The sequence below is a fragment of the Triplophysa rosa genome, linkage group LG20 (genome assembly GCF_024868665.1).
Source record: "Triplophysa rosa linkage group LG20, Trosa_1v2, whole genome shotgun sequence".
NCBI classification, from domain to species: Eukaryota; Metazoa; Chordata; class Actinopteri; order Cypriniformes; family Nemacheilidae; genus Triplophysa; species Triplophysa rosa.
Window position 1 is genome coordinate 8,006,609 of NC_079909.1, and position 17,896 is coordinate 8,024,504.

At 38.3% G+C, this 17,896-nt stretch overlaps 2 protein-coding genes across 2 annotated transcripts; both read right to left on the minus strand.

The window, feature by feature from the left end:
* Positions 1–1,447: 1,447 nt before the first annotated feature.
* LOC130571567 (keratin, type I cytoskeletal 47 kDa-like) lies at positions 1,448–3,832 on the minus strand. The gene is made up of 8 exons (XM_057362645.1): positions 3,286–3,832; positions 3,114–3,196; positions 2,865–3,021; positions 2,581–2,742; positions 2,300–2,425; positions 1,969–2,189; positions 1,867–1,880; positions 1,448–1,776 (listed from the first exon to the last, which is right to left on the minus strand). The coding sequence occupies exons 1-8, from the start codon at positions 3,787–3,789 to the stop codon at positions 1,607–1,609; spliced, it is 1,437 nt and encodes a 478-aa protein (XP_057218628.1). The 5' UTR covers positions 3,790–3,832; the 3' UTR covers positions 1,448–1,606.
* Positions 3,833–8,870: 5,038 nt separating this feature from the next.
* Positions 8,871–11,630, minus strand: LOC130570884 (keratin, type I cytoskeletal 13-like). The gene is made up of 8 exons (XM_057361356.1): positions 11,126–11,630; positions 10,846–10,928; positions 10,606–10,762; positions 10,350–10,511; positions 10,119–10,244; positions 9,442–9,662; positions 9,344–9,357; positions 8,871–9,110 (listed from the first exon to the last, which is right to left on the minus strand). The coding sequence occupies exons 1-8, from the start codon at positions 11,537–11,539 to the stop codon at positions 9,082–9,084; spliced, it is 1,206 nt and encodes a 401-aa protein (XP_057217339.1). The 5' UTR covers positions 11,540–11,630; the 3' UTR covers positions 8,871–9,081.
* Between the last annotated feature and the right edge of the window lie 6,266 nt (positions 11,631–17,896).

The window sequence follows — 17,896 nt, forward strand, 5'->3', positions numbered from 1 at the left end:
ATATTTATTTATTTATTTTTATTCATCAATAATTTAAATTATATAAAAATTTATTAATTTTTATATTTTATGTTTTTCCTAAATATTTGCATGTATGTGTATGTGTTTATAAATACAAAATGAATATGCACAGTACACAGACATAAATTATGTAAACACAAACTTTTATTCTGGATGCGATTAATCGCTTGACAGACCTAGAGATGATACTGCAGCTGTTGTCCTCTGTGAGTGAAGGGGTTGTCATTTTTGTTATAACTCTACATTTCTCTTCCACATTCTAAAAAATGTTGGGTTATTTTTATCTGAGCATTGGGTCAAAAAAAGGACAAACGAGGTCATTTTAACCCATAAAATGTTTATATTTGACCCTGCATTTTTTTGAGTGCATTAATGAAATTATATTGTTTTACGGTTTACACTGTTGCATTATTTTTGAGGGACTGATACTGATACAGAGTGACTCAGACAGCGTTTGATGACCTAATGTCTGTTCTCTTCAGTGCTTTTGTGATGGATGTTCCCAGGCAACATATACAACACAGTTATGAGTTTGTTTCTGGAGTCTGCTGTGAAGAGTGAGTCAGTGTAAACTCTGAGTAACCCTTCAATGTCAGACATGTAGCTAGCAAATTTATCTGTTGCTTCGTATATGAAACTGCAAATCAGTTTTAAGCGGACATGCAGTCTTAAGAAAAAGTATATTTTTAAATATTGCATTTATATTAACCCATTTAGCTAAAATCTATTGTAGGTGGAAGATTATTTTTTACATTACTACTACGCATGGAAAACTCTCCTAGTTTGGACTCATGTAACCACTCCCTAAGGTTTGACTTTAGATAACTCATCATCTGTAAGACTGATGGCTCATCTGTTTAGTCAAGCATGTCCACCGCAATCCTGCTGCAAATCTCTGCATGCTGGAAGCAATTATGGCAAAAAAATATTCATTTTAACCTTTCTTCGCCCACACCTTAAGCCACCCATCTTGAGACACCCCACCATCACTCCAGAATCCAGAATCCTCACACCTGAACTTTATGAAAGCGTTGCCTTCTGTCATACACTTTTCTATTGCTTCTTTCATTGACTCCCTTTCATTTAAGTCAATATATCATTTTATTCAACTTTTATGAATATCTAATGAAATGAATGTTTCATGAATATAGAAGACTTGGAACTTATTTAATATTTATTGTTCAGACTTAATTAAATTAATCAAGCTGTTTGACATAAATGCATATAAGAAACACATGTCTGACAATAAACTGCACACTAAAATGTTACTTTCTTTGCTTTGCTGTAAAGAGCAGTGCGGTACATTAACCTAAAGAGTATTACTCCCATGACTTTTGGAATGAAAAATAGACACAAGCTATCTTATCAATAGTTCCAAATATAATTGTCAAATTGTATTAATAAAAAACAACAACATGTCCTTTTTGCTTGCTTTTATTTTCAAGTTTTTCAAACACACAAAATTACAACAGAGTGTCATGCAGTGTGTTAAATAACATTCGTTTCTTTGTTCTTAATACCACAGCTGACATGCATTATCACTCACTTTAAATGTAATGTGTGCACATGTTTTAAAAAGCACTCTTTAGCGGTGTGAGCGCTGTGATGTAGTGGTCTGCTTTATTGTCACCGCTGATCCACCAGGCAAGACACTGTGAGATCCACCTGAGGACACAACGTGAGATCCACCTGAGGACACAACGTGAGATCCACCTGAGGACACTGAGTAAGATCCACCCGAGGACATAGATCCAACTGAAGGATGAGACAGAATTAGTTATGACTGTAATGCATATGGATAAAACTGAGAATAATTACACCATACTCAAAGAGAGATTTAATTACCTTGTATGGGATTTCTAGGAAGGAGAAAGAAAAGATGCATTAGTACGGACAAAATAACTCCAAACTCATGTTTTATTTCTTGTGAAATTTCATTAAACTTACATAATATCCTGGTTATCCAGGAGGCTCCTGTAGGTGGCGATCTCCTGCTCCAGGCGGCTCTTAATATCCAGCAACACTTTGTATTCGTGTCCCTGTTGTTCAATGCTAGACCGCATCTGAGACAGCTCTGACTCCAGCATGTTGATTTGATTCTGGAGGCCTGCGAGCATAGCGCTGTATCTAGCTTCTGTGTCTGCCAGTGTGTTTTCCAGTGAGCCTTTCTGTGAACGGAAAAACAGGCAGATTTTACATTAATTTACAACCATTTTCATTTGACTTTTAAAACATTGAGACTTGAAACGTCATTGAGCGCTCAGACATTGTGTCTCACCAAGCTGAGCTGAGACTGTAGCTCGATCTCCAGGCTTTGCACGGTGTGTCTCAGATCTGAGATCTGGGACTTGGAAGTTTGTATGATCTCTGTGTTAATGGTCACCTCCTTGCTCAACTGTGTGGTCTTAAAGAGAAACGGAAACACAAATGATGCTATTAGAGACTCATAATCCAAGCTGTACCCTTTTACGACTGTGACACAACAAGCCAAAAGTTGTGCTTCATTAAAAAAGTATTGCTCATGGCAAATTTATTATTCCAAGCAATTCAAAGTCTTACCTTGTCTTTAAACCACGCCTCTTGATCTCTGCGATGTTTCTGAATGACGGACTCATAGTCAGAACGAATCTCCTCCAGAAGCTTGTTCAGGTCTTGCTGAGGTGCAGCATCGACCTCCACGTTTACAGTGCCAGACAGCTGAGACCTCATTGCCGCCATCTCCTGCCATCACGTCAGATTTCCAATTGTCATGTAAGGATCAATTATGCATGTATCATTCATGGCTCACAATTATGATGAATTACTCTTCGCAGAATATACGTTAGGGGCAAACGAAAACAAACCTCCAGATGGTTCTTCTTCATGAATTCCAGTTCTTCCAGCAAAGATTTGATCATGTTCTCAAGGTCGGCTATTGCCAGTTTCGTCTGGCTCAACAAGCGTTGCAGGTTACCGATGTCAGCATCCACACACTGCCGCATCGACAGCTCATGCTCAAATCTGATTGGTGGAGAATAAGGATGGAGAATTAAGAAACTATTGCACCTATATTCGTAACAACAGGAATGATTATGACAAATACGAGAACTCACTTCATTCTGAAGTCATCAGCGGCCAGTTTAGAGTTGTCGATCTGCAGGAGGATGTTTGCGTTGTGGACGGTTGCATTTTTAATCTGTAATAAAGAACAATGATGTGTTAATTAAATAAACGTTCTTCCAAATCTCAGACATCACACATATGTCTTGTGTTACATTAATGTACCTTGTCCTTTAAGTCTTTGATGGTGTTCCAGTAGGCGCTGTAGTCCCTCTGTGCGATCGGTCCTTTTGTCTCATAGTACTCCCGGATCATCCTCTCCAGCTTGGCATTGGCAGCCTCCAGAGATCGCACCTTCTCCAGGTAAGTGGCCAGACGGTTGTTAAGGTTCTGCATGGTGGACTTCTCACTCAGCTGAAAATCCCCTGGAAAGCAGCCTCCAACCGCTATACCACCATATCCTCCTGATCCGTTACCTCCACCATAACCTCCTCCATAACCTCCTCCATACCCTCCTCCATAACCTCCACCGAAGCCTCCACGTCCTCCGATCGAATAGGATGAAGAGATGCGGGTGCTTCCTCCATAACCACCGCCGTACATGCTGTGGGCTTTTTTCGGAGAAGCCATCATGCTGCCGCGGCCCGAAACGACTATCGACTTTGATGACATGGTCTTAGGTCCGTGGGACTTCGACGAGCGCGAAGTGAAGGACATGGAGGTTGACATGGTGGATGCAGAGATGAGATGAACCCGGTGTGGACAGGAAACTGCTGAAGTTGCCCTGATGGAGACGTTGAGTCCAGCGCAATCTTTTATGTAGTTGAGCCTTAAGGGCGGGTCCTACACTTTTTGGATGGGAGGAGGAAAGGTGTGTGTTGATGAATCCATCAGTGTTGAGATACAAGGACCAGTGCTCAGTTTCCACCCTAGAGTGTGCAGATTGCAATGGAATGTGTGTGTACTTCAGTAATGTCCTCACCCTCAAGACTACAATAGAGGGAGTGCAAGACGTCTAGGCTTTGGACACACACTGGGTGTATACATGTGTGTGTGCGCGTGTGTGTCAGCTATCCTCATTTTGTCTAATCATGCACAGATACAAAGTTTTTAGATATTTTGATCAACATGTTTTAATAGAAACCTGCTATAACATCAAAGACACTTGTGCTGTATCCTTGTTTGCATGATGGGTTTTCTTGCAAATTTACTCTAGAACCTGAAGATCTATTGTGTCAGACTGTTTTCATGCTTTAAACTCATCGCTAGAAACTCAGCAATAGCCTTTCAAAATCAGCATTTCAATCAACTTCCAATATACCGGATTTCAATACTTAAAATATTCTCATTTATTAGTAAATTTGCAATGGCCATTTATAGGTGAACATGCATTATGTGAATGCATTTATGATTTTGTTCATTTAATAAGCGTTCAAAAAAATACACGTTTGGCTTTCATGTCTGTGGCTCAGACAGTGTGTCTCTGGGGTGGTGACCTATAAGGGAAACTTTACAAGTCCATCATTTTGCTGACAGGTAAGTCCCTGGGGGACTATGAGATCATCTCTGCCAGTTTCACCACCCTTATTACCAGCTCCCATGGTTACCGTCCTCACCCTTTTACCAGTTGAAATCACCTAATTTACCAACAAAGGGAGATATTTTAAATAAATTTGTTATTTGTTATCATGTGTGTATGTGACCAGGGGTATAAACAGTAAAACGAATATCTACAGTATGTTTCAAAATGTTACTCAATATAAAGTTTGTAGACAAACACATATTTTTCACATTTGTATAGGGGTACTTCGCCTAACAAGGAAAATTATTATTATTATTTACTCACCCTATTGTTTTTCTAAAGCTGTATGTATTTCTTTTCATGTACAATACAGAAAGATTAGGTTCAGGTTAGTGATAGCCTCAGTCCCCATGCTTTGTTAATTGTATGGGAAAGACAGAGCAACTTTTCCTAAAGCTATTGTCACGTTTAAAAATATACATTTGGTGTGAAGTTAGTTTTAAGTAAGACAATGACAGATCCTTGTTGGGTAAATATGTTTTCAGTAATTACATGTAAAAAGTAATTATTTCTTGACTGAGGCAAATTAAATGTCCTCCTAAAGGTTATTAGTTGTAAGCATAGTTTACTTTCACCTTTTATTGTTTAAATTTATTTTTTTATTGGTCATTTACTTTTTATATTTTCTGAAATATAAGTGGTACATGCACTATTTTGAAATATTACTGTTAAATATCACTCTAGTAATCGACTGATGTTGAGAGCGAGAGGTCTTCGCGCCTGTGAATAGACACTGCAGTACAGCCTGTGATACACAGTGACCCTTTTGTATGTTGTAACTTGCAGGTAGTATTTATATTTTAACTTTTGCAGTTCATTATTGTTTTTGCTTTAGCTTACATTCGAACGTTATTATCAGTATGTCCTTCGCACGGCAGAATTTAGCTACAACTAAACAAGTCTAATGCATTTGCAAAAGTGAGTCACATAAGGATGATTTCAGTTTTGCAGGCCTATGTGTCAGCTTTAAAAGAGGACTTAATTACAACTTTGATATGTAAGATAGAATCAACATGTAACAACTAATAGACCAAAACAGGTAAAAACAAGTCTGACTGTTACAAGAAAAATCACTCTTAACACAACCTGGTGTAAAGCGCACAATTTGGTCCTCCTAAAGTGATGAAACATTCATTTGGTTTGTGTGCTGGATGCATGAGTCAGAATTAAACTGACTCAATCATGAAAACGTGAAGCTACACAATAAAATGTAAAAGGTACATTAACAAATATGTAGTGCCCATATTTTTATTTTGTCTGCCACCTGCTTGTTGCTGATCTAAATCATTAAGTAACTTAATTGTAAGCTTATTTTAATTCAAATTAAAAGCAAAAAATGTGAAAGTTCTTTTATTGAAAGATCACGAAACACTATCGGCCTCATTTATCAATCTAACGTAGAAACGAGCGCAGATCCGTGCGCAGAAATCATCTTAGGACAGGGTTCACGTGTGATTCATCAAACATTCGTATGCCGCCAATCTCATCGTACGAATGATCCAATGATAAATGGGGCTGCTGAAATCGGTCGTAATTTACATATCACCCCCCTAAATTCAGGGTGTAGACGCCTCGCCCCTAGATTTTGCGACATGGAGAAACGTAATCCGGCCAAAAAAAAAGAACATTTACGATTTACATATGAAACTTTAACCTTGAAAAGCGAAATCAGAAGAAGTGAAAAACTTTATAAAGAGATCAATGCTGCGGGCAACAGCGAAGCGAACTCCAGCTGAGGTTTGTATTTTTTATTGGATATTTACTACTGGATATTTATGTTTTGTAAAAATGACCACAAATAATGAATTATTGTTTCACTATTATTTTTACACTGAAAGTATTGTTGTTGCTTTAAATTAGCCTACTTTGGTTTTTAAAAATTAATCTGACTTCATTAAAAACGGTGTTTGAGTTACATTAACGTGCTAATGTGAAAACGAATGTAGGTGTAAATTAAGCTCTGCTTTTTTTGCGGCGCAATCAATGTATTAATTGTGTAGGCCTAAGTGTTTTTTATACAATTTTTTTTCATTTAGGTGAAGAGAAAATGGTCTGTGGCGTTGGAGACAGATGCATGTTTCTAAACGGGATCTAATGCTGCAAATCTTGCATTTCAGGCTGCTTTAATGAAGCACACGCAGTTTCATGTTTACTTCATTTCTTATTTTGCTCTTTCAGATCTATCAGAGGAAAGAACCAAAACAGCGGTCTTCTGCCCCCACAAACCGGAGCCTGCCGCACAAAGCCAGGCAATCTCGAGCTTTGAGCCAGTGCGCGTCTTCCACCCCCAAGTGAACATCGCACAAATAAAAAAACATTAAATCGTGCGTTTTGTCTGTTTTACTTAGAATGCATATTTGTCAAACAAAGAAGTTATCGTCTTGCAAATAGGTAAACTAACCCATTGCATATAAATATATTGATTAGGCCTCTTGTAGTTTTTTAAATGTTTTACTTTTAATTGTGCATTTTAATCGTCGTAAATTATTTAAGTAGCCTAAAATTTCATTAAAGTTTTGTACAGAAAATGACCCGTTAACCTTGTAATTTCAAGCATTTAAATAATCATATAATGAAAATAAGAAATCTCATTGAAATCTATATTTACATTGTCATAAATGAAAAAACGTAATCTATCTTTCTATTTGTCCTTATTCCTTATCAGTTATCAAAACGGTTAAAGGGTTCTTAAAACTTGTGTACACGAGCTGAGACCTGTTGTGAGATTTGATCGTAGCAACCGCTCACGTCCATTTTGATAAATGCCAAGTTTTGCCTGGTTTCATAAATGAGGCCCTATGACCCTACATTACAGTAAAAAGGAATATTATGTTTTCATACACCAGAGGGAGCTCTGAACACGCTACACTTTTGCACACATATATTATTGCTGATACCAAACCTGACAGCACCAACAGTCCAGGATTCATGTTGTATAGGCTACTTGTGCAATACATTTAAGACATTCCTGAGGCAATGTATGTCAGATGCATTAACTGCAAACAGCATGGTAAATTGCAAACATTTAATGTACTTTACAGTAGGCCTAGGTGTTGGTTTAATGCATGTGCCTTTCATACATCTTTCATTGGGGTGTTGGTGCCAGATGTCCAGTGGGCTCTGTGTTGACACGTTGGACAATTATTTTCATCTCCTGTTCCTCTCTCTCTGTGCGAGAAAAAGTTGGCAAAAGTCACAAGCTAAAAGTGTGTAAAGACCAATAGCTGATTAGTGCTGATGTAGTTTTAGGTCACTAAGGTTTTTTCTTCTTTTTAAATGTAAGATTACAATATAAATCCCGTTTAGTAAAGAAGTTTTCTCTTAGATATCAGCTGCAACACTGCATCACTATCCAAGTTTTTGGCAATAGTGACATGACTGGGCGTGGCCCATTTAAACCTGATCGCAGCAATGTTACATACTCTCTTTGTAGGTGACAGGATGCACACTATTTTGATACTATATTGCTTTCTTTAAGGTCAACATGAGTGGAAAACTGAAATGAATTGATCTCAGTAAGCCTTGAATCCATCGGCCCTTAAGCAAAAAGTAACGCCACGCCTATATTTGCCATTGTGTCTCCTCATATATAGTCATACCGTTTTTACAGTTTTGTACTATTTCACAAACGTCTTTTAGAGCTTGCTTTAAGCTCTTCTTGTGTCTCATGTGCCAGATTTAGTTTTTAACATTGATTTATTGTATTCTGTATACATCCTGTAAACGTAGGGATAGAACAAACATAACCAGATAAACCAAGCTAAATAGCAAATGCAAAACAAGGTTGACCTTTAAATAAATGTGTATGTTTATTTTGTTTATTTTCAGTCCATTTGTCTAATGCAATGTGCTATTCTCATCTATATAAAGACTGAATTTCCGTATTATCCACTTTTCACATTCGTGATTCTTTTTTTAAGTGCTTTTATGATGTATCTGTTGCCAGGCAACACTGTTGTGTGGCTGACGTATCGCTGTGACCCAGCCCATTTATTTTCCCCGTTCTCTCTCTCTCTCTCTCTCTCTCTCTCTCTCTCTCTCTCTCTTTATTCAGTAGTTCCAAACAGTTTATCAGCATTTTCTTTCTTTTCTTTTTAATATATTTGTTTATGTTTTCTGTAATTATGAGTCTGATCCTATTTTCTGATTCTAGTCACTTGACACCATAATCATACTTTAAAACTGTATATAGACTGTAGTATTCCAAGAGAAAAAACAATGACGTAAATAGCTTTGGCAGCAGCTTTAATTAAAGAGACATTTTCTCACACACAACATCAGATGTAGTAGGCTATGTTTTCTCATGTGAGTGTTTTCTTTAGCCAAAATTTGTTTCCTTGTTCTGGACACCAACATTGATATTTATTGACACTCAATCTAAACAAAATGTATGTGTGTGTGTGTTTGGTCGTTGTCTCTCAAAGCAGTCTGCTCTGCATTTAGCTGTGTGTTCGCTGTGCTCCTCCACCTGAGAGAGAGAAAGCGTTATTAAAACCTGATATAAACAAAACTGTAAACATTTATGCATCTGGCAGACGCTTTTATCCAAAGCGACTTACATTGCATTATCCTATACATTTGTTTCTAAGTATGTGCAATCCCCTGGGATCGAATCCATGACCTTGGCGTTGTTAGCACCATGCTCTTACCACTGAGCTACAGAATATTTTGAAACAATGTTATATGTGTGCTTTTAATTACCTTGTCCTGGAGTCCTATAAAACAAAGATTAAGAGTTGTATTAGTATACATATTTTACCTGACAAATATAATAACTGACACAACATACAAGAGCTTACTTAATGTCCTGATTGTCCAGGAGGCTCCTGTAGGTGGCGATCTCCTGCTCCAGGCGGCTCTTAATATCCAGCAACACTTTGTATTCGTGTCCCTGTTGTTCAATGCTAGACCGCATCTGAGACAGCTCTGACTCCAGCATGTTGATTTGATTCTGGAGGCCTGCGAGCATAGCGCTGTATCTAGCTTCTGTGTCTGCCAGTGTTTTCTCCAGTGACGCTTTCTGTGTGAGTAAAGAAAACATGCAGAGAAATTAAGAAACATTACGTTAATATATATAGCCACTGAAAATCTCGTTTTGCATTTTAATACTAACAATCACTTTCCCAAACATTGATTTCAATTCACGTATGCTTAATATCAGACAAACACCACCTTGGTGCAAGATTTTTAAGGATCTTCAACAGATGTGCGGACTGCAAAATGGACTTCATTCTTTGCTCTCGACCGCACCCACTTTTGGAGAGCTTTCTAAAAGCTTCATAAAGCATTCGTGACATATCTCACTCTCACTTCGTCTGTTTTTCGTTCATCTTCATCCCTTTCATGCCCTCTTCTTGACCTCCTTATGTAATATTTTCCCATCCAAGGTTTAGATAGCATATCCCCCCATTCCCCGCCTCTCAGAATTTCTCCTTCCTTACTAGTTCACTCCCTCTGCATTCCCCTTGTATCTCACCATGCTGAGTTGAGACTGTAGCTCGATCTCCAGGCTCTGCAAAGTGCGTCGCAGGTCTGTCAGCTCTGACTTGGAGGTCTGTATGGTCTCTGTGCTGACGGCCACCTCCTTGCTCAACTGTGTGGACTTGAAGTGAGAGAAGAACACACACAATATAATTTTAAAACCATATTCGATACTCCTGTAGAATGTGTTTTGCAATATATTTTAGAGAATCAAAAGTTATCTTACCTTGTCTTTAAACCACGCCTCCTGATCTCTGCGATGTTTCTCTATGACGGACTCATAGTCAGAACGAATCTCCTCCAGAAGCTTGTTCAGGTCTTGCTGAGGTGCAGCATCGACCTCCACGTTTACAGTGCCAGACAGCTGAGACCTCATTGCCTCCAAGTCCTGTAACCATACAATTCAAGTACCCAAATGACCCAAAGTTCGGCAAATGTATAAATAATAATAAGAAGTAGAAGAAAACACTTCTGTTACAAACCTCTTGGTGGTTCTTTTTCATAAACGCCAGTTCATCTTGCAGACCTTCGATCTGCATCTCAAGGTCGGCCTTCATCAGGGTTGTCTGGTCCAGCAAGCGACGCAGGTTGGCGATGTCAGCCTCCACAGACTGCCGCATGGCTAACTCGTGCTCATATCTGATTGGTGGAGAGGTTGGACTAGCTCATTACTCATTGTTGTAACATGACTAATATTTGTCCAGATGAATGAGGGAACTCACTTTATTCTGAAATCATCAGCGGCCAGTTTAGAGTTGTCAATCTGCAGGAGGATGTTGGCATTGTTGACGGTGGCATTTTTAATCTGCAAAGTAAAAAATATATTCTGCTTAATTTATCTGCAAAATAAGAGAAGTCTGATGGGGGTTGCGTTTCATGGTTGTAATAGACCCAAGTGATTTCTATCAAAGGAATTTTAGAGCAGAAGAATTTGGTAGTCTTAGTTAACCTATGCCAGAAAGATGATTGTGTCATTCAGAATGTCAAGACATTAGACATTACCTTTTCCTTCAGGTCATTGATGGTGTTCCAGTAGGCACTGTAGTCCCTCTCTGCAACCGGCCCCTTCGTCTCATAATACTCCCGGATCATCTTCTCCAACTTGGCATTGGCAGCCTCCAGAGAACGCACCTTCTCCAGGTAGGAAGCCAGACGGTCATTCAGGTTCTGCATGGTGGCCTTCTCATTCAGCTGGGCATTATCACCCATGCCGCCTCCTGCTCCGAATCCTCCGCCATAACCTCCACCATAACCTCCTCCATATCCTCCACTCCTGGACTGCATGGAAGAGGAAGAGATGCGGATGCTCCCCCCCATACCACCACCGTACACGCTGTGGGCTTTCTGTGGAGCACCCATCATGCCACCTCTGCTCGAAGAGACAGTGGACCTCGTGGTTGACATGCGCATCGACATGGTTGCCGGAGATTAGAGATGAGATCAAAGCAATGAGGACACTATAAGAAACCGCTGGAGTTGTCCTTAAGAGGATGGCAACTTTGAGCCCGGGTCCGTTCTCTTATATAGCCGGAGTTGAAGGGGCGGGTCCTGGATGGGAGGAGGGGGGAAGGTGTGTGTGTGTGCCAGACCCTGCTGCAACCACCAGTTCAGAGACTCGAGGACCAGTGTTCAGTTTCCACCCTAGTGAGGAAACTGCAATGGAATGTCATTTTCTCTCTCTCTCTCTTTGTGTGTGTGTGTTCATATTCATTTCTGCAATGTCCTCACCCTTGAAATTTCAATAGTGGGAGTGCAGTACAAGTATTAGCTTTATGTTTATTTTTTTTGTTTTATGTGTATATGGGTCTAGTGCCAGCTTTCCTCCCTGTGTCAGTTAGAGGTGGAACAAAAGTCAGCTAAAATCACAGAACATGATACAGCACAAACACTTATAAAAACACAGGATTCATATATAAAGTATACATTCAATGCACTATCAAGTCAAGTCACATCAGATCAAAGCTTATGCAAAAATGCATGAATGTAATTGTCTTTTTAACACTCTCACGATTTTAGTTATCATTTTAGGTATCATCTCATAATACAAGAGCTGCAGGACGAGTTATGTGCCAAAGTGAGTTCATGCTCTGAGTCTATACTGGGAAACAGACCAGGGCTTGATCAACCCCAGTTGGGTCTCTTGGGTGATGCTGTCTTATGCTGCAAGACCAGAAACTCCCACACAGGAATAATCTGACTAAGGAAGGCACATTATAACCTTATCGAGTTGGCTTGTGAATATTATTAAATGTTCTATATGTCCTACGTGCAATCTTAAAAACAAAACAATACAATTTATTTTCCAAAGTTGCAGCGTGCTGCTGTATAAATGCGGCCTACACTGGGAATCACAAACGTTGTAAACAATTTGACCTGATGGTGGTCTTCCTGGGGGGGATGTGACATCATCTCCGTCAATATAAACGTCCTCTCACCAGATCACATCATTCTGGAACCTCACTCCTCAACAATAGAGACGTAGAGAAAGGATGCCGGGGAGGGGGGGGGGGTGTGTGTAACCTTGATCCCATTATGAATTATGAAACCCAGTGTGTGTGCAAATTGTATTGATACAATGAGAGAGAGAGAGAGAGAGAGAGAGAGAGAGAGAAAGAGAGAGAGAGAGAGAGAGAGAGAGAGAGAGAGAATAGAAGTATTGCATCAGGGTTGTTTAAACAAAGACAACATTTATAAAACTATTATCTATGGCTGACAATGGCACTGTTTATATACTATATATATGTGAAACAACAGGTTATAATTATAAAAAAATCTGTAATTTATTTGAAATTATATTTTATTCACGAACAGCATGCATCTGCATGACTGGTTGCTGTGCACATCAATGGCTCTGTTGTGAACGCAGTGGTCTGTTTAGTGACTTTTGAGTCATGACTCATTGTATAAACAGAACTCCTCCCACCTCACACTCTCTGATGTAGGATGTGTTCTCAAAGAGCCCATGGGAGAGTTGATAACTGTTATTACCTATGAAATGTCTCTTCTGTCTAGCCAATCAAAAGCTTTAATTAAAGAAATTGTCTCCTTCAGCTTTAACAACTGTGGAGAGAGCGTTATTCCAGCCTCATTTCAGTTCTAGTTATTCTAGTTTTAAAAGCACTCTTGGTTGGGGTTTTATTGTTTTGTTTCACTACAATAGTTTACAACTTGGCAATAAACATATAAGTGCTAATTAGAAATAAATCATACATTGTGCCATTTATTGTAATGTCATCATCACATGACTAGTGACAATTTGACAAATGATGGTGTCTATGAAATATGTGAGCTCAAAAAGAAAATACAGTATATACATATCATGCTTCTACTTGGGCTCAGATGTGATGAAATGTAACTTAAAAACTTTGTTTTCCTCATCTGCTTGGCATAATCTGAGACACTTCAGAAATCTGAAACATTCTGCAGATTGCTTTCGCAGATGACTTATGTTACCAAGGTCACTGTAGTTCAAAGCTAACTATGCTATTGCAATTGCATTGAAATAAAAAGCCCCCCAAAAAAGTAATGCAGTGAACAAATGGGACTTTTATTTTGGTACTAATTATCGCAACCTGTATTTGCCGATCACGATTTTTAATTTTTAACCGTGCTTGTCACATTGGCAAGTGACGAGTAGTCTTTTTCTAAATTAAAGCAAATAAAAAAAATGTGAGAAGGACAATGAGCCAGGACTGACCTTTCGCAATTTAGGGTTGAAATACAATTTAGGATTGAAAAACCAACGCACGCGCGCCAGATGGACGGACTATAATTGTGAAGGACTTTGCAGCAAAATGCTAGTAGTCATTTCTAAAGGTAATATGCTTTATTGCATTTCTTTATCAGATGTAAGGAGTCGACAGTCGAGTAATTTTTATGTGTACCTGTAAAACATTGTCACGAACTTGTTGCATATACTGTACATGTCTGACGTGTCCGAATGCTTTTGCGTTGGTCTCATGGTGCTTTGATGTCATACGCCGATTCGTTTGCGCAGCGTCGTTTTTTATTGCTTCACATTAAACATTACAATAAGTATAAACATTTTGATTGAAAATAGTACTAGGGATACATTTCGATTTCCTGTACAACATTACATATGTTAACATATACATAAATAAGAGAGGGAAACATAATTATAGTCTTGAACAATACATACAAAAATAATGATAATAATGAAAAGTGTCACGGTTCTGCCCCACCTTGTCTTACTTTTCTTGACCTAGTGGCAGAACCATGATAGAACCTCTTGTTTTATGTTACTCCGTCGACAGAAAGGGGCCAAACAAGCCAGGGCCAATTTTGCATCCCAGTCCAGCCCTGGTTGACTGTCTTTGGTATTTCGGTGTAATGCATTATATTTGTTTGTCTTTGTTAAATTCAGATAATTTTCACAACCATGCTGATAAGATACAGTTCTGATACAATTAACAAAGTGATATTCTGATTTAAGTCTTTAATAGGATGTGCAGCGTTAGAAAAGTGACCGCTGAAATTTATTTTGACTTGTTTAAATATCAGCAAATATTTGTGATGAAATATACACTGCAGCTCAACATGCATATAGTTTCAGGTTTCTAATATTGTTCATAAAATCAATAGCTACAGTAGTGTCATTCATTGCTAATGGCCCCATAAGTGCATCCCAATAAAGTGAAGCTGTCTGGTTAACAGATAAAGATGGACTAGTTTTTAAATTAAAACTATATATCAAATTATATTTGATTAAGGATTTCAATATTGAGCATTTTTTGGTTTAAAAACAGCTTCAAGATTTGAATCTCTAACTTTTTGTATTCATTTTCTTCTTACATTTTAGATGCCATACCGTGGTGTGGTTTCTTTGGCTTGTAATCAGAAGGTTGCAATTCAAAACCTGCACAAAGCACTTCTAAAATTATACCTGTTGCTCATAGCTTTGAATGATGTGCACTGTAGGCCAACTTTATGGGATTATAGGAATTTGAGCATTGGCCCAGCTAGCATTATTTGCTTGAAGGAATCAATAAGTTCACCACAAAAAGCTTTAATAGTTACATTTTAATAATCATAAGCGACAGATAATATTATAAATATTTGCATTTCTGGAAAAGAAAAAATACAATAGATCTATTATTAGGCTGGACACCAAACAAACGTCAACAACACATGGCGCCTGTTATTCTTGTGAGAATTTTTATAAATTCCAAGAATTCCTGGAAAAATTATGGTTTGCTTTCTCTCCCGATTGTTTCCTCAGATTTGAAGGTTCTATTAACACACGTTTGTGGACCACAATTCCAAAATCTTTGTAAGATCTCAATTTCTTTCTTCATTGCTTTCAAGTTTCTCAATCAAGCCACTGTGATAAAATTAGCTTGCAAAATAGCTTGCAAAAGTTATCCAGCTCTGAGTTCAAGTTCTCTCTTGTCGTTTTGTTTATGTTTTTTGGTTTGTTTGTGAAAAACAAAATCAGGCTAACACTAGTTATCTAGGCTTACAGTAGTTTACATGCATTAACGTCAGTTAAAGGGGATTAACATAATGTTGAAGCTGAACCACCATCATTCTGCATATCTGCCTCATTATCCCCATTTTACTACTAAAGCAACAGGTTTTTATTGCATGTCACCAACATGAATGTTAAATATATATTTTGATCTGTATAAACTTGCATATTGCAACAGACATGACATACTGCAGTGACGTTAACTCTCTTATTCACACTAGTGTGTGTACTTTCTAGATCATTGCACCATGCCGTTTTGAACCTCATGCCCATTAAGCCTCCACAACCTCAATCGTTCGCTCTAAATCACAAATAAAATGTATTCTACACAGTTCTTAGATGTTTAAGCTGGCTTATCACACAGTAACTCATCTTACTCCACTCCACCCTACAGCATAAAGTTTCAAATATTTCACAATCCTTTTTAAGCACATCACTTCCACAAATAAGTTTTGAAATGAATGTTAACACCCATGCCTTTCTCAGAAGATATGGTTGGAACTTGTGCGTATAATTATCCCATTCATGCACCAAAGTCATGGCAACAAGACAAGTGTAAACATTTGCTCATGGATGCTAGGTGTGTTCCCACCCCCCGACTCCCTCCCCCTCGCCTCTCTCTGTCCTCTGTATCTGTGCAATCGCTCTGCTATTGTTCACTTCAGGATATGTCAGATTCCTGCCTTAGAAGGTTTCTATATAAGTCAAGCGGGCAGACATCACAGACCGTTCTCACGGTGTCAGCCATCTCTCCAATAACCTGTTGGGCTTGGTGAAGTGAAAAATGAAATGCAATAAAAGCGGCTGTTGTTCTCGGGCTGGCAGCTGCTTCTGCAATAAACAACTTGATATGCACGTGCTTCAGGCTAATAGCAGATTTGTTTCGTCTGACAACATTTAAATACATATCCTTTTGGCTGAAAAAGTGAGATTTTCCCGGGGGTGATTTCCAGTTGTGAGAGTTTTCTGTGGCAGAATCACTTTTGATATATTTGAATATATTTTTAAAGTCTAGAGGCATAATGCACATACATACACAGTGCTGCTCAAAAGTTTACACACACCTTGCAGAATCTGGAAAAGTTGGGAATTTTAAAAATTAAGGTTTATTTTTAATTTAGTCCTGCTCTGAGCAAGTTATTTCACGAAAGACATGTTAACATAAAGTTCTCACCAAAGAGTAACAACAGAATTTAAAAAAAATAGCCCCAGGGCAAAAGTTTACATCCCCCTGATTCTTAATACTGTATGATGTTACCTCAATCAATGACAGGTTTTATGTTTTGTCATCCCTCTTGAAAAAAAGAGTATATGCTGGTTAGGTATGTTTTGAAGCATGGTAACTGGTTTGTGCTGGTTTAAGATGGTCATGTGCTGGTTTAAGCTGGTCCTGAGCTGGTTTACACTGGTACTAAACCAGCTCAGGACCATTTTAGGACCAGCACAAACCAGCTACCATGCTCAAAAACCTACTTAACCAGCATCTGCTGTTTTTCTTCAACTGGGATAGTTGTTTAAGGGTTTCTTGTTTGTCCTGGGTCATTAAGCATTTTAAGCATTTCTGGATATTTGACTCATGTCCAGCAGTAACTGTATGATGTTGAGCTTCATCTTTTTACATTGAGGACAATCAAGAGCCTCATACACAACTATTGCAATAGATAGAAACATTCAGTGATGCTCATGAAGTCAACACAGTTCATTTAAAGTCAGGCGGGTATAAACCTCCGAAAATAACAACTGGTGTAAATTGTTATTGCTTTGTTTATCTTTTTTTTCATTTCGTAATGTCCCTCAGAAGATATAAAAATACATACATGTTTCTCAGGAAATTAAATATAAAAACATTACACCAAAACCATTTTCAGAGGTTAACACCTGACTTTAAATTAATTGTGTTGCCTTCATGAGCATCACTGAATGTTTCTATCTATTGTAGTTGTGTATGCGTCTCTTGATTGTCCTCAATGTAATCAGATGAATCTCAACATCATACAGTAACTGCTGGACACAGAAATGCTGAAAAAGCAAAGAATCTGGAGGACCTGGATCATTTTTCTGAAGATCAGTGGACAGTTTAATGACTCAGGGCAATCAAGAAAACAAAAACAATCCTCTTATTTTCCCAAATTTTTGCTTTTTCCAGATTCTGCAAGGGGTGTGTAAACTTTTGTGCAGCACTGTATGATTGAACAAACTCAGATTTTATGAACTATGACTGAAAAAAACAAACACAAAAAATCCAAGCTGGGCTGTGTGGCTCAGAGTTTGATCTTTAGTTTGTA

Bases quoted from the DNA above. Each gene is read 5' to 3' on its own strand.
- LOC130571567 (XM_057362645.1), bottom strand. From the start codon at position 3,789: ATGTCAACCTCCATGTCCTTCACTTCGCGCTCGTCGAAGTCCCACGGA. The intron at 2,743-2,864 runs GTTTGTTTTCGT...ACGTGATGGCAG, and splicing joins TGAAGAAGAACCATCTGGAG to GAGATGGCGGCAATGAGGTC. The intron at 2,190-2,299 runs GTGAGACACAAT...TTCCGTTCACAG, and splicing joins TACAGTCTCAGCTCAGCTTG to AAAGGCTCACTGGAAAACAC.
- LOC130570884 (XM_057361356.1), bottom strand. From the start codon at position 11,539: ATGTCGATGCGCATGTCAACCACGAGGTCCACTGTCTCTTCGAGCAGA. The intron at 10,929-11,125 runs GTAATGTCTAAT...TTTACTTTGCAG, and splicing joins TCAATGACCTGAAGGAAAAG to ATTAAAAATGCCACCGTCAA. The intron at 9,663-10,118 runs GTGAGATACAAG...TTACTCACACAG, and splicing joins TACAGTCTCAACTCAGCATG to AAAGCGTCACTGGAGAAAAC.